Below are 17,691 nucleotides of genomic sequence, written 5' to 3'. Positions count from 1 at the left end.
ACAAACATCAGACTCCAATTTGCCAATTTGCTTTGCACATGAAAGAGATTTTACAAGCTGTTGGCAGGAATGTTGACATCATTACCTTGTCTGAACATTGTATTCCTCCATGGAGATTTGTACTTCATCATGCAGCCTCTCTCTGCAGCTAAGGAAGTCTCTTACACCATCACCCATCTACGTGTAGTTTTTTATTACACACAGAGCAGAGTATACTTATTTCTTAGCCTTACCCATCTATACTGACAGTTCGAGATGTAAGATCTCCGTTGCTAAGTGCTGCTGTGTTTTCTGACCTAAGTATATCTAGACAGATCTCACCTGAATGCAGTAATCATGCCATTCTATTTATGCTTGTACACATAAAAGAAAACTGCTTCAAAAATGTAGGATTTATTCACTCGTTGCATTCTTTATAGGCCATCTCCTCTTCTGTGTACAATTCACATCCAGTGCTTTATGATATTCTACAACTGTTCTGTAAAGTGAAGAACCATAACTGTGATGTTCAGTTGTGCTGGATTCTCAGCCACATTGGAATTTAAGTGCAATGTGATTGCTGATGCTAATTCAGTTCATTCGCTTTCCTATAGTCTGTATACAGAACTGACACACAGTTCTGTATACAGACTGTAGAGATTATAATATCAATACTAATTAATCAGTGAGTCATAATGGCAAGAACATCTGACAAATAAATTGCATAAGATTTAGGCTGAAATTAAGCATTGTCAGTTTTGTCACCCTAGAAAGAGAAGAGTGGAAGTTGATCTTGCTGAACTCTGCATAGATCACGTTCATGTTACATATTTTTATCTACTGAGAGTTAGTGATACACTTATATATGAGGGGTGGTCAGAAAAGTTCTCGGTCTTACAATGAAAAAACTAATTTATAATTTCAAAATTATTTTTATTTTTCAACATAATCTCCCTTAAGACATACATTTATTCCAGCGATGCTCCCGTCACTGTAGTGGTTCTCAGTAAGATCTGCAAAATACCCCTATATAGCTGCAATCACCTCTTGATTCAAAGAAAAATGCTGATCAGCGAGGATAAGTTTTAGTTTTGAGAAGAGATAGAAGTCAGAGGGAGCCTAATCTGGGGAATAGGGCGGATGTTCCAACAATTCATAGTGCAGATCCCTTAATTTTCCCATTTCCAAAACACCTTTGTGGGCAGGTGCATTGTCCTGATGAAAGATGATTTTTTTTCTTCTGCAAACCGGGTCTTTTCTCACGAATTTTTTCACCTAGTCTGGTTAAAAGATCGGAATAATATTCCCCAGTTATTGTTTTACCCTTTTCAAGATAATTAATAAACAAAATGCCTTTAGCATCCCAAAACACCAATGCCATGACCTTTCCTGCTGATGGAACCGACTTTTGTGTTCTTTGGTGCTGAACAACCAGCTTCTGTCCACTACTTTTTGACTGCTGTTTGGATTCTGGTGTGTAATGGTCAATCCAAGTCTCATCCATAGTAATAAATCGATGCACATTCTTTCTTTTTCTTTTTAAAACATTCCTAGCACTGTTCAGAAATTTTCATGCGAGTGCATTTTTGATCTGCTGTGAACAAACGTGGCACCCATCTTGCGCAAAGTTTTTTCATTTGCTATTCTTCATGCAAAATATATCCTACACATTCTTTTGAAATACCCATAGTCTCAGCAATTTCACGCACTTTGACTCGGCAGTTGTCCAATACCATATCATGCACTCGATCAATGATTTCTGGTATTGTTACACTTTTTTGGACGTCTTTTGCCATTAAACCTTCTTTTACAAAGAATTTTATAACCACATGAGACTCAATTTTATCCATTTCAAGGGATACAGACAACTTTTTCCTCAGACAGCTGTATAAAACAAACCACTTGATAGAATGACTTGCAATTCACAATGATGCTTATGACAGATGTACCAACTTAGAAAAAAAATCTTGCTGATATTGTTGTCACCCATGGTTGAGGTCGAGAACTTTTCAGGCTACCTTCGTATGAGCATTTTGACACTTGTTTTAGTTCTGGTGGAGTGACAGCACTTCACTCTAGAAAGGAATGAAATTTTTCCTAATCTGGCTGATCCATATACACTTAGGATTGTTTGGTTGGTTGGGTTATAGTTTATTTGGCACAAAAACTACCAAGGTAATACTGTGCCATATTAAATTTTACAACATTAGCATTTACAGAAAATTGTAAACAATATGTCTGTACAAGAATCTAGTTTCACAAAGCAGCATCTCTAGGAACTGCTGCAGAGGGCACAGCAAAACACAAGGTCAGAGGTTATTTACCGTAGTGCAAAAAAATAGTTAACAATATAAGTTAATACATAACATATGAAACACTAAGCCAAGGAATGCAGTATCTACATATATGTAAAATTATAATAGATGCCTTTATAGCAGTACAAAAATAGGCAAAAAGGGATTATTATACAATATGCATGGATGAAAATTAAATTTGCAATGTAGTATAAAGAGAATTTAGAATACATATAAACAGAATTTCTAGAAAGTACACAAATAGGTAAGATGTCCTACAGCACTACATGATTATTCGAAAAATAAAGTAGTAAATAAGATGCATACACAAAACGTATGCTAAGTGATGCAGTATCTACATATAAACAAAATTACTGCAGAGGTTTCAGCAGTACATAAATAGATAACTATAGGTTAACGTATGTATATACAAAACAAGTCAAGGAAAGCAGTGTCTACATCTAGTAAGATTACAACAAACATTATTATACTAATACTTAAAGAGTCAGAAAGGAATTATTATACAGCATTCATGCATAAAATTTAAGTTTAGCATTATGGTATTTACATATTAACAAAATTACTGCAGGGTGATACAAATATATAAGATCAAGTCCCATGGTAATACATAATTGGTCAGATTTAACTTAATGAATAATGTATATGTATAAAAGTTAAGTTAAACAAAAAAAAAGTATTTACATATAAACAAATTTATGGTCAAATGTGTTTGTATAAATAAATTTTTTTTGAAAAAATTAAAAACATCATGCAATTTGCCTGAGTCCGCTAGCATTTCGCTGAGTGTATATGGCTTGGTTAGATAGGTGAAAATTTCATTCCTCTCTCGTGTTAATTTTTGACAATCTACTTGAATATGATGAATAGTGAGATGTGTGTTGCATTTTTCACATATGGGAGAGTAATCAGCTCTCAGTAAATGAGCATGCGTAAGGTGACTGTGACCTATGCGGAGCCTAGCAAGGACAACCTCCTCCCTTCTCTTTGTACGTTGACTAGAATGGCAGTGTTTAATTTCAGGTTTAATGTTATATAATTTGTTTGTTGATGTTTCTTGCCATGTTAACTCCCATTGAGCAATTAGCTTTGATCTGATAAGTTGTCTGTAATCTGTATATGGAACTATCAAATAGTATGTGGAGAAGGTATGAGCTGATTTAGCAGCTGCATCTGCAGCCTCATTTCCTTTGATTCCGATGTAGCTGGGAATCCAGCAGAACTGAATATCGAAATTAAGGATTTTCATTTTGTGAAGCAGGTGTAGCACTTCATAAAGTACTAGATGTGGATTATACATAGGAGAGGATATAGCCTGTAAAGAGCTCAATGATTCTGTATAAATTATACACTTTTGGTAGTAATTTTCTTTTATATGCACAAGTGCAAGCTGAATGGCATGTAATTCTGCTGTATAATTACTGTAGTCTGGTGGGATCTGATTTGAGATAATGTTTTTTTATTATTAAGCAGGGTTTTTTCTCCCGGAAACTCGGGTTTTTCATCCCGCATACAGACAAATCGGCCCTTCAGAACACACGCAAATTACAGACAAAACATACTAGTTGTGGTAGTGGTGGAGGTGGGCGGTAGATGGCGTTGATAGAGATGATTCGTAGTAGTGGTTCGGTGTAGTGGTTGAGACAGTTGTAGGTGTCCTCCTGCGATGAGTCTTCGGACTCCTTGGAGGTGTCAGGAATAATAATAATAATAATAATAATGTCAGGAAGCACAGCCAACAGAGGTGTTGGTTCTTGAATCATCAGTATAGATGGGTAAGAAATCAGTGTGTGCTGCTCTGTGTGCATTAAACAAATGCAGGTAAATTGATGGTGGGGTATAAGATTTCTGTAGCTGACAAAGTAAGAGGTTGCAGGATGGTGTGCAAACCTGCCATGGAGGAATGCTGTTATGTTTAGTGTAGCTAATGTTGTCAACATTTATACTAACAGCTTGCACAGTTTCTTTAATATGCATACCAAAAGGATGTATAGCAGTTGGATGTGTGTGATATTGAGCTTCCCAATGCAGAGAGAAGATACTATTCCATGTAGGGTGATCTGGAAGAGATTTTATTTTTAGGGTGTAATTAAGAGACAACTGTTTCCGTCGAAGTGATAGAGCCAGTTCATTTGCTTCTACATAGAGACTTGGAGTGGATGAGGTGCGAAAGGCACCAGTAGCTATCCTTATATCCTGATGACGGATGGAATCCAACCATCGTAGGTTACTTGGTCTTGCCGAACCATAGACTTGGGATCCACAATCCAGCTTTGAACATATAAGTGCACGATAAAGATGGAGCAATGAAGCTCGATCAGCACCCCACCCAGTAGAGGATAGAGTGCGAAAGAGGTTCAAAGTTCTTTTGCACTTTTCTCTTAGTTGACGAATGTGTGCTAGAAATGTGAGTTTTCTGTCAAAGATGAGTCCCAAGAACTTGGTTTCTGTAATTACTGGAATAACAGTAGGTCCCATTCTTAGTTCAGGATCTGGGTGATGAGTGCGTTTTTGCCAGAAGTGCACACAGACTTTTTTTTTCTGTTGAAAACCTAAACCCATTATTAAGAGCCCACAGAGAGACATGATCAATTGCTTGCTGAAGTTGTCTTTCAATTACCCTCATGTTACGTGAGTGACAGTAAATTGTGAAATCATCAACATATAGAGCATTGTCTACAGTGGGAGGAAGCTGTTCAATGATTGAGTTGATTTTAATAGCAAAAAGGGTTACACTTAAGACTGAGCCTTGGGGAACACTTGTTCTTGAAGATATGGTCGAGATAGCGTACTTTCCACTCTGACTTGGAAAGTTTGCCTGGACAGAAAGTTTTTAATAAATATAGGGAGGTGTCCTTTGAAACCTAGGTTATAGAGGTCTTTTAATATGCCATATCTCCAGGTTGTGTCATAAGCTTTTTCCATGTCAAAAAAACCGAGACGATGTTCTCGCTTCAGAAATGCATCTCTTATATAAGTTTCTAACCGAACTAAATGGTCTAAAGTTGATCGATGTCTATGGAAACCACATTGTGTATTTGAGAGAAGACTGTTGCTTTCTAAATACTAGAGAAGTCTGGCATTAACCATTTTCTCTAGTATCTTACAATGACAGCTGGTCAGAGCAATGGGTCGATAATTATTTGCTTGTCTTGGATCTTTTCCTGGTTTTGGGATAGCAATGACAATTGACTTATGCCAAAAATTTGGAAACTCTTCCTCTGCAAGTATTCTATTGTATAATAAGAGAAGAAGATCCATAGAAGATGATGGTAGATGTTTTATCATTTCATAATGGATGTCATCAGGTGAGATTGTAGGAGAGCTTTTTTTAGTTTCTCCTTGACAAATGGCTGATTATATGGATGAAGAATGTTGGTAGAAAAATTAAGCCTTTGTTTCTCTTGCTGCTCTTTCAGTATTAAAAATTCCGGAGAATATGAAGCTGTTGCTGAGATTTTAGCAAAAGTTTCTCTCAAAGTATCTGCAATAGCTTTGGGATCAGCAAGAACACTTCCATTATAGTCTAAGGTGGACAAATGAAACGCAGATACTACATCTGCCATTCATTTTCCGAATTTTATCCCATTCAATTTTTGGACTGATCATTTGATTAATTAATGTAGTAAATTGGATCCATGATTGTTTTTGACTCTTACAAAACGTGCTTTGGCTCGAGCACACTTGAAAGTTATTAAATTTGATGTGGTGGGGTATCTACGAAATATGTTCCATGCTCTGTGTTGATCTTTTTTGGCTGCCTGACATTCTAGATTCCACCAAGGCTTTGGATAGACTGGAAATCGAGATGATGTTTTTGGGATGGAGGTTGTTGCTGCCTGGACAATGCATTCTGTTATATATTTTACAGCTTCATTGATAGGTGTTTGACCGATGGCATCAACATTAAATTTTGCAAGATGAGAGGAAGTGTTCCAGTCAGTCTGGTCCATTTTCCATATAGGTATCCATGTGGGTGAACATGGTTCCTGTGAAGACATTGTACAAAGAACAGGAAAGTGATCACTTCCATATATGTTCTCTTCAATGTCCCACATGAGCAGTGGAAGAATGGAAGGGGAACAGATTGCAAGATCAATTGTGGAATCAGCGGGTAGGCATATATGGAAGAAAGTATTGAGTTTATTATTTAGAAGGGAAAGGTTATTATTATCAAGAAATTTTTCAATGATTCAACCTCGTCTATTAGTGTTGGCACTACCCCATAGAGTACTGTGACCGTTAAAGTCACCCATCAAAAGTATGGGTTCCGGCAGTTGCGAGATAAAGTTATCAAGATCAGTTTCATTCAAATCAGCATTTGGTGGTAAATAAATTGAACATACTGTAATAAGAAATCCCACAGAGAAGTGAATCGCTACTGCTTCCAGAGAAGTATTAATTTGGACCTGATGGAAAGGAATATGACTGCATACTAGGATAGCTACTCCTCCATGAGCAGGACCATCTCCAGTTCTATCCTTACGTACAACAGTGAAATTCCTAAAGGTATGGTCATCATTGGGTCTTAAGTAAGTTTCCTGTAGACAGAAAAAGAAAGGTTTGTGTTTCTGCAACAACATTTTGATATCGTCAATATTCTGGCAGATCCCACGACAGTTCCATTGTAAAAATTTTCCTATTGTCTTGATTTTATTGACTTGTCTGGTTTTCGAGAGGTTGATTGCTTACCTTTGTCAGATTTATATTTATCCACTGTTTTAGGGAAGTATGGACGGCTAGTGTCCATCTCTTCCTCTGGTAGAGTGTTCAAAACATCAAATGTGTTAGGGTCATTTGGTATGTTTAGTTTGCTTTCAGTGGGTATCAAGATATCCATTTTTTCTGTGCGACTCTTTGGTGGTTTAACTTTGAGTGAAGTCTCCACCATAATTTTTTTGACAGGTGAGTTTTCATCGAATGGGACCATTTTTGAAGTTGTCTCTGGAGTAAGGCCATAGTTCTTGTGATTAATGCGCTCAACAGAGAAGCACTTGCAATCGTATAGTTCAGGTATGATTAAATTATCAAATGGTGGAATAGACATGCATGTTTAAGTTGCTGTTGGCACTTTTTTAAGTGTTACTTTTCCAGCATAAGAGGATCGTAGAACAGGTGTAAGTGGCCAGCTTTCTTTTTGCATCCTGATATGTTATGTTTTGTTCTGATTTAATTTTTTGTATTTCTTTTTCTTCCTTCCATTTCTGACATGCACGAGCGTATGCTGGATGATCTCCCTGACAGTTGACACATTTAGCTTTTTTTTTTTCACAGCAAGATTTATTATCATGTTCTTTACTACCACATCGGGCAGAGGTGGTAGAACCACAACAGGCAGTTTGGGAATGTCCATATCTTTGACATTTAAAGCAACTCAGCGGGTTAGGGATGTACATTCTAAGGACAGCTGAGATACCCTGCTTTTACAGATGTCAGAGGCCTAGGTGTATCAAAAGTAAGGACGATGTTCTTGGTTGAGACCAGGCGACCATCCCTGCATATCAGGATACGCCTCACACCCGTCGCTCCTTGATCTTTAAGCTCTGAACATATCTCCTCATCAGGAACCTCAAGGAAATCCCATTCTGATATCACTCTTCTACTGGAATTGATTGTTCTGTGAGGTGTTACTGCAATTTGTATTATACCCATTGTCATTGCTCTCAGTAGTTTCTCGGAATGTTGTTTGCACATTGTTTCCACTAGGATATTACCAGAACGCAATTTCTTGACAGTTTTGGGAGGTCCTGCCAGTCCTTCTAAACCTTTTTGGATAAAGAAGGGTGACATTTTCCCAATTGGTTTTTCACCTGTTGCATGAATGATTAAAAAGGTTGGTACATTTATGTTAGTATCCGATATCTTTTGTTTCTTACTTCTGTTTCCATATGCTGTGTCTATATTATCAGTACTTGGTAGGGACTTTGTTAAGGTCCCTGAAACATATGAGGATGAAGAATTCATATTTAAGGAATTTTTAATTCGGCGGCAGAGCTCCCCATCCACCATGGAGCCACACATGGACGCCCACTACCTGGCAAGCAAAGGCTGCGCTCAGTAGTGGAATGCCAGGGCTACTCTGGGTGCTGTACCGGCACTGCAGCAGGTCTAGGATCCCTACCCCGGACCATGGGATGAGAGACTTACTGCAACACCGTTGACACTTGTAGGCAAGCCCACTAGCCGATTCATCCTGGCTGGGCCATCCAGGACCACCGTCTTGCCGAAGCAGGAGCCAAAGTAGTGCAAGACTACCAAGATCCCACTTTCCGGATGTCCACGGGTCACACTGCGCGGCAGCAGGGCGTTGGATCCCAGTAATGGTGGTCTGGAAAAAGCATAGTGAAAAAGACTCAGGAGAAGTAGAGCAAGGAATACGGAAAGAAAAGCAAAGAAAAAAGCAGAAGAATGAAAAGGGTCAGTACCATCACTGGGAGGTCCCCTCCACCACCAACAGGTGCCCCACATGGAGGGGATATACACTTAGGAAGATGTTGTCAGACACCTGCCTAAGTGTATATGGCTAAGTGAAGATTTTAACTTTTTACAAAGATTTGATTTATACAAACATGCTTGATCATAATTGATATGGCATTGCTTATTTATTTTTTTTTTTTTGTAAATAACATGTTATTTATTAACTTATTTATCATTATTTTTTATTATCGTGTACTGCTGTAACCTTTGGAATAGCGTAGTGTGACCTTTGCTGTCCTTACATAATAAATCATAAACCAACCAACCAGCCAACCAAAATCTCACTAACCTTTTCATTATCATATTTTTACACTTCCCAAAATTTGACCACTTAAACTATGTTTATTCATCATCAATTTCCTGATATATCCTCAGTGAGTGTTCAGGTTACTATGACAGCGCTAGATGATTAAGTTTACATTATTATTAATCTCCTATCCACAATTTTCCTCCCAATTAGTCAATTACTTATGAGTACTCTAATATTGTTATATCTAACATTTCATTCTTCTAAGGCAGTTCTGACTGAATCAATCCACCTAGACCTTTTCTTCTGGGTCTCTTTTTTGCATCTTGACATTCAAACACCTGTATAATAAATTTAGTTTAATCCTTTATCCAAGTGTGAGCAAACAAAGTTTGCGCCTGAGAGTATCTTCAGGACTGGGGTAAGGTGATACAACTCCAGGGCAACTCATTGCAAAGGTGGAGCAAGCTACCAACACTCCTGTCTCAGTATCTCGTATAATGCAAAACACATCTCCTTGCAGATATGTCTAATGTTATGCATTAAGGGAAGGGCCACTACCCAGACTAGTTTCGACCTTTATTGAGGTCTCTTCAGTGGGAGCCAGGCCCAAGCTGAGATACCAGGCAGAAGCATTCGCAGGTCATCTCTACCTATAGGAGTTGCCAAATGGTGTGCCACCCTTTTTTTTAATAAATTACTCTGGATTTAGAGAAAGATGTTGAAAGTTTATTTTTCACTTGGTTAGAGTATAATAAATTTAGTTTAATCCTTTATCCAAGTGTGAGCAAACAAAGTTTGCACCTGAGAGTATCTTCAGGACTGGGGTAAGGTGATACAACACCAGGGCAGCTCGTTTGAAGAAGATTTCATCAAACACCTGTATTGTTAACCTTTCCTCACCCATTCTTTTTAAGTTGCCATACCACCTTAGATTCGCTCTACTTACAAATTCTTGACTGCTAATAATGGCAAGTTCCTTTCTAATATCTTCATTTTTAAAATGATTCTGCCATTGATGTCATCTGTTCACTCCCCTTTTCTCAGAACCCTTATATTTGTTATCTCTAGACTTTGATCAAGGTCTTTTATTTCTAATCCAACTCTCATATCCATAACTTTAAACTGGAGATGTCAAACTTAGCCCTTTGCTTTATGCAGATGCTGTTGTACTCCTAAACACATCTAGTGCAAGTCTCCAAGATTCTCTAACTAAATTGAATAACAGCTGTAACGAATTTGACATGAAAATTCGTTACAGCTGTTAAAAAGACTGACCACTGTCTTGTATACTGCTAGTTTGGTATTTTGGCTAATTTCTCTCTTATTCCATACAAATTTATTCAGCTGGATACCCACCATACCAGCTTTGCTTATTCTGTTGTCAATTTCCAGATTTAACTTGCCATCTTCACTAAAAACTGCCTAAATAGCTGAAATATTTTACTTGTTCTATAAGCTCTCCATTTAGAATGCAGCTGAAATTTTTTATGTTCCTACCTATTTTCATACTTTTGGTCTCTTTATTTCTGATTTTCATGCTAAATTTGTTACAGCTGTTATTCAATTTAGTTAGAGAATCCTAGAGACTCAAATTAGATGGGTTTAGGAGTACATCATCTGCATAAAGTAAAGAGCTAAATTTGACATCTCCAATTCTTATATGAAGCCTAATGCCACTTTCTTTCATAATGTGGTCCATATAGATGATGAATAAGAGTGGAGGCAATGTGCATCCTTGTCTCTCCCCTGATTTTACATCAGACATCTTCCTGTATTTCCTTCGATTCTAACTGCTGACCGACAACTTAAATATAGACTGTATATTTTTCTGTATAATGTTCCATTTACCTCATATAATTGAAGTGTTTTGAAAAACTTTTTTCGGGGCACCTTGTCATGTGTCTTTACCAGATGTACAAAACTTAAGTACAGATCCTCATCATATTCCCATGATTTCTCAATTATTTGTCTTAAAGTGAAAATCTGATCTTGAACCTCTATTTGGTCTGGACCCAGTTTGTTTCTCTCCAGGTTTCTCTTATACAATCTTTCTCAACTTCTTTTCAAGCATGTGTGCATAAATCTTACCTGGAACATTTAGTAGAGAAATTCCTACTATAATTCCTACTATTAATATATTCCTTCTGTAATTCTCATATTCAGCTTTATTCCCTTTTTTTTCATAGATGGGTACTATTAGAGTTCTACTCCAATCATTGGGAATTCAACCTTTTCCAGGCTTTCTGAATTATGCAGTGTAGCTAGCCACTGTAAAATTTTATACCTCCATATTTACATACTGTAAAAAATTTACTAACTTTGACCAACATTTGAGCAAATTGGTCAAAAAAAGGATTCAAGAATGGGTAGATAAAAATATGACAGTGTATGAGGACCAAATATGACTTTGTGAAGGGTCAGTCATGCCTTAATAATTTACTAACTTTTTACAGTTAGTAGAATTCAAGAATGATTAGATAAACATATGATACAGTATGAGTATCAACATGGTTATGAAGGATCGGTCATTCTTTATTAATTTACTAACACATTTTACAATAGAGTAACAGCTGAGTCGGATAAAGGAAATGGCTACATGATGAATTTGCTGGATTTTGCAAAGGGATTTGACAGAATACCACAGAGAATCCTTTTTCTCGCTTCAGCCGATAGTTGAGGGAATAGACAGCCTTAATTATCACTTAGCCAAGAAATTAGCGTCAACACTCAAGGAGTTGGTAGGTGATTCCCCTCCTATATAAAGAACACTCAACACTTCATAAACAAAATTAAAAACATAATACTTGGCAAAGATTATTTATTAGTTAGTTTTGACATTTCTGCCCTTTTCACAAATATCCCAATCAATGACACAATTCTTCTTCTACAGAACAAATTTTCACCCAATATTACGGCTCTCTTTGTCCACGTACTACGTTCCGGTTACTTCGTGTGGCAAAATAAATTTTACCTACAAAAAGAAGGTATGGCTATGGGCTCACCACTATCCCCTCCAATTGCTAATTTTTATACGGAAGCTTTTGAGCAACGTGCTCTTGATTCCTTTGCTCTAAAACCTAGATTTGGCTTAGATACGTTGACGATGTTTTCATTATCTGGCCACACAGCCGCCAAACGTTAAAAACATTCCTTAGCCACCTGAACAAACAACATGAGCTCCTACAATTTACTATTGAAATTGAAATTCAGAACTCACTTCCGTTCCTGGATACCCTAGCCACACATCTTCCCTCAGGCAGTCTATCCTTCACTGTTTACCATAAGCTACACACACCGGCCAATATATACATGCTAACTCATATCATCACCCTTCAAAAATTTGGAGTCATCAGCACCCTCAAAAACAGAGCTACAATAATTTGCTCTAATGAACAAGCTCTTAAACAATTAAAATTCTTTTTAATTATTTAAGAGCATCAAAAAGTAATATAGATTACAGTAAAACCATAATACTCCCATACATTAAAGGGTTATTAGAAAAAATTAATAGAATCCTTCATCATTATAATCTTAATGCCACTTTTAAACAACCTTGAAAATTAAAAAAAAACATTCAACACCTCTAAGGATCCTCTTCCCCCATTGACACACCCTGGAGTGTATTCATATCTTGCACCCATAACTTACCTTATATTGGGTAAACTGGACGTACAATCCCTATTCATAAAAAAGAACACAAACGACACATTAAATATGATGATTTTGGTGAAGTAGGCCTCTCTGATCATGCTGTTAACACCATACATCGAATTGATTGGAAAAGTACTTATTCTTTGCATCATACAAAAGCTTGGTATGAACAGAAATTTAAAGAAGTCTGTGAAATATTGATTAACCACCCTAATTTAATAATAATGGTGGCTTAAAAATCCCTAGAATTTGGATGGCACACATTCAGGCCACTTAATTTCCAGCAAACCCTGACTTTAGGACTCTAAGCAATTTTTCATTTTTTATTGGCCAACTGTCCATACCATTTGCAATTTATATGTATACTTATATAAGTAATTTTATTTTCTTTTTATCTATTATTTTCTATATGAACATATTACTCTCCAGTTTAATTTAACTTTGTAATCTAATAGATAATAATAATAACAGGGCTCTAGCTTTGATGTAGTGAGGTTTTTTTTTTTTTAAGCACAAGAGGTCAGGTAAATAGTTTCAGCTGTTGATCAGTAACTTTAGCATGCCATGTAGATTGTAGTGCAGCTTGTTTCTTTGTATATATACATATACTCCAGAAGATGACCTTAATGTGAAGGTCAAAACATCGAGTGTATATTTTGGTTTATGTTAAACTAAAGTTTTACTCCAACACGGTAGTTGTATCTATAATTTTAGTAATGAATACCATATAGAACTCTTATGCAAATTAGAACAAATTGGGATGGATATAACATTGGTTAAGTGGATAAGAGAGTGATTGCTGGACAAATATCAAAAAGTTGTATATGGAGGGACAGAATTGAGGTGAAAACAGGCAACTGAACCTTGTAGTACACCACAAGGTTCAGTTCTGGGACTTAATTTGTACATAAATGGTATAGGAAATAATCAGAAAGGAAATCTTCAGTTGTTTGCTGATGATACAAAATTAGGTAGAGTAATAGTTAATTAAGGCAATGTGGAGAGCTTACAGGATGATTTAAATAGGCTGTCAGTATGGGTAAAAAATAATGTGGAGAAATGTAAAGTTATGCATTTTGGGAAAAATAGATTACAAGCCATGTATCATATTGATGGCACTGTAATCCAGGAAATAGATGAAGCTAGAGATTTAGGGGTAGTAGTAGACAGAGTTAAAGTTTAGAGGACATATTGCTAAGGTAGCCCATAAGATTACTTGGTTATTGAAGATTAAGTGGCTATTCCTTATCTCCACATGTTAATGTAGAGATAAGGAAGTTGTTATTGCATTTAAGTTAAAGGGTTTTATAGGATTGATGCAGGGGAAAGGTTTCAGCACTTGGCTAGAGGGGCCAGAACAAGGGGGGGGGGTCATCCCTGGAAATTGAGTAGTAGGGTTGCAAGGACTAGGGTGAGCTTTTGCTTGAAAAGTTGTGAATGAGTGGAATGGGTTGCCAGACTCAGTTCTGGATATTCTAGATGTAGCTGAAGTAGATGATATTCTAGTTGAATATCATTTATTTCAGCTGGCTTTCCACATTTCAACTTTTTTGACCTTTTTTTTCTATCTCAAGTATACCCCTATTTGCATTCCCCCTTCGAAAATTTTCTAGTACAGTTGTGTCACTACTTGATTCATTTAAAAGTCTTTCAAAGTAATTACATCTGGGATATCCATATCTTTACTTTTTGTTACCTTTATCATCTTTGATTCCTTTAAGTACTCTTTCCTCCATTTCTAAGCTTTCTCAATAGCCTCCAGAAAAATTTACCATCTTCCTGATATATATTTCCCATATTCTTACCAGTCTTCCCATGACTTTTGTTTAGCTACTTTTATATAATAGCTTTGCTTGCTTACATTTTTTTTTTTTTTGTATTATCATTATTATTATTATTAACATCTGATCTCCATGGAGTCAGAAATTCTTTTAGGGCATTTGCTGACTTATTTGCTCGGAACTTTTGGTATGCTTTTTTCTTTTCCATTACTGCTTCTTTAACTTCTTTTGTCTACCATGGTGTTCTTATTGTACTATTCTTGCAGACCACTTCACCACATATCATCCTAGCTGAATCATTCGATGAGAGTTTGCAAACTCTCTTCTTGAGAGTTTGCTGCTGAGACTCCAAAGTTTGGTTCTTGTTTTCAAACTGCTTCATATTTTCTTCAATAATGCTTGCATAACTGAGTCTATAATTAAAAAGCTGTAAAAGCTGCTCAACTTTAATTCTTTTTAAAGTTGAGCAGGAAAAGGAAAAGTGAACTCTGATACACATTTTTATCCTGCTTAGTACTAAGTAATGGTCACTTCCAATTTTCAGTTGTTTATTCCCTGTGTTTATTCCATTTTTTTTATTCTTTGCTCTAGTTTCTATATGCTCTTTCTTTCTCTTTCTCTCTCTCACATGACCATTTTTGCTACCTTGTTCCATTTACTCATTGCCTCCCTCACTCTCCCAGTCTTTCACTCTGCTCTGCCATGATCAAGCTGTCATTTTAATTTCTGTTTGATTTGTGTCTTCTCTTGGTTATCCTACCTCTGTACATTCTTTTTCACTTTCAGCCATCAGTAATTGCTCCACATCTCTAACACCATGTATGACATGACCAAATAAGAGATATTTGAAGCAACAATGTATGAAATGAATATGAAGGGAAGTTGATGTGGTTTGAGTGAGAGATGAGATGCATTCATGAATCATTTACCTCTTGTGAATGAATAGAAATTTTACATCTTTTATTATTCTTATTATTATCCAGGCCTCAATGGAGTCAAACGACTCATCATGGGAGGTCGTTTTTAGGAAATACAAAGTCTATCATACCACTCCTTAAACCCATTAACCGTCCCCACTCCAACCACTCTCTCAGGCAATGCATTCCAAGGTTCAACCACCCTCCACGCAAAGAAATTGTCTTTTCAAAAGGAAAGGAAGGCATTCTGTATTTTTTTATTTGTTTATGAAAACAAGAAAAGTGAAATAGCCCTCTTCTGCATTCAGTCATATTAAGTAACAAAAATTTAAGAAATTATTAAACTGTCTGTGAATAAAAACTTGTACTATAATTTATAATATAATATTTGTAATGTAGCATTGCTGGTTAAAGTGAACCTCTGAGTATTTTACTCTGTGGAGGCTTAGTAATAATAATAATCATAATTATTAATTTTTTCTAGTATTGGTATTTTTCTATTTATCTAATTCCTACTTTAATATTCTGTCCAATAAAACAGTAAACAGGTTGGGCATTGTCTTATACTACTACTTTTCATTATGTTATCAATATTTGAGTTGATTTTAAAATGCTTGATGTAATGAAATACTTTAGGTTAAATTTGGTTTTCACAGTTTCTTACAGCTAGACAAAAAAGAGCACCTAGTGTATGGAGTAGCAAAAGTAGTCTTAGTACTGGGTTTCGCTACCATGGAGGGAATATGATCAGTACAGCATCTAATCCTGGTCCAGACACTGGAAGAACATACCTTTTTGAAGGATTAGTTGGTATAAATGTTTTATCTTCTTATGAATATATTTCAAAGTTCTCATCTGATCTTATTTGTTGTTGCTTAGTGTTGCATACTGTGTGATCATAATCAGAACTTTTTAGCTAAAGTTGAATTAACCATTCTCTTACAGAAGTGGACGATTTTCCCTCCCAGAAAGTCCAATTTTTCATCTTGCAACCAAGCAAATCAGCCAAGAAATAAAGTGAAAGGCCATGGGCCCTCAAAGCCTTTCAGATTATTATTATTATTTAGATTATTTTTATCTAAAGCAATAAATTATCATTCTGCCAATTAAATTAAGAAACTTAATAGCATGGAATCTGTAGACTAATTAGGCAATTTAATTTTTTTAACTATTGACCTTAAAATTTAAAAAAGTAAAAAGTAACACATACACACACACACACACTGACTTTTCTTGAACTCATTCAGGCAATGTATTCCAACTTTTCATAGCAGTAAAGTCAGAAAACGACTTCTAATTCCTGTCTTCATTGTATCTGTGTATAATTTCCACAAATGCCTATGCCATAGGTGATAGATATTTTCCAGTTAGCATCTTTTCCATCTTGCATGTGAATATATTATTGTACATTCAAAAGAGGGTTCATAAAATCCAGGATGCTCTCCTCAGTGTATCAAGGATCATTTAGAAAAGATGTCTTAGATTATGCCAGAGCACTTAAAGTTATGAAACCTGTTTGTTATCTCTGTAAATTTCAAGGAATTTAAGCCTCAGTACTAGGAAGGTGCCAGTGGAGTGGAAAATCAGACATAATAGTCCCACACATAAACGAGGCAACTAGACAGAAGTAGTTAATTAGAGGTCAACAGATAGGAATATGGTACTTTATTATTATTGCATGGGCACCTCAATGGAGGTCTAAGACTTGTTGTGGGAGACCTAAACTGTCAATACAATATCTTCGTACCTCTCCTTGAGACTATTAACAGACAAAACACTCACAACCGACTTAGGCAACTCTTTCTATTCATTACTAATTATATGAAGAGCCAAAGCTTCAATTCAGCGATGTGAAATTATTTAAGTTAAGGAATATTACATTCCATATTATTTCATAGCCAAATAAGAAACTCAGTTTCATGCCGAATATAGAAACTATATAAAGTTCGGCGAGTCCAAGCGCAAGCAAATACCTGGATAGTGCAACACATAGTCCCTCTGGTAGTGTAACACTGAGGCAACTCATAGCAAGGGTGGAGCATTTGGAGTTTGCTCCACCCTTGCTATGAGTTGCCTCAGTATTGCACTACCAGAGTGACTATGTGTTGCACTATCCAGGTATTTGCTTACACTTGGACTCACCAAACTTTATATAGTTTCTATATTCAGCTATGAAACTATGGGATGTTATATCCCTTAACTTAAATAAAATCTTTCCATTCATTCACCACTCTCCAAGCAAAACATTTAGTCCTCACGCTCTTGCTAAACACACTAAACAGACTAATGGTGTATTGTATGTCTAAATACTTGGTCTTACCCAA

The 17,691-nt window shown here is 36.2% G+C and overlaps 1 protein-coding gene across 7 annotated transcripts in view; it reads left to right on the top strand.

Moving 5' to 3' along the window:
* The window catches only part of Rab3-GEF (Rab3 GDP-GTP exchange factor), a 1,186,669-nt gene that overhangs the window by 677,738 nt on the left and 491,240 nt on the right, over window positions 1-17,691 (top strand). For all 7 annotated transcript variants that reach the window (XM_090394443.1, XM_090394448.1, XM_090394444.1 and 4 more), the window contains one exon: window positions 16,024-16,177. In XM_090394443.1, coding sequence (XP_090250569.1) covers window positions 16,024-16,177 — 154 coding nt within the window. The remainder of the gene's footprint in view (window positions 1-16,023; window positions 16,178-17,691) is intronic.

The sequence above is a fragment of the Typopeltis vanoorti genome, chromosome 6 (assembly GCF_054136105.1).
Source record: "Typopeltis vanoorti isolate ZY-2024b chromosome 6, IOZ_Tvanoo_1.0, whole genome shotgun sequence".
Taxonomy (NCBI): domain Eukaryota; kingdom Metazoa; phylum Arthropoda; class Arachnida; order Uropygi; family Thelyphonidae; genus Typopeltis; species Typopeltis vanoorti.
Note: the sequence above shows the minus strand (reverse complement) of the source record. Positions and strands in the feature narration are given on the sequence as shown.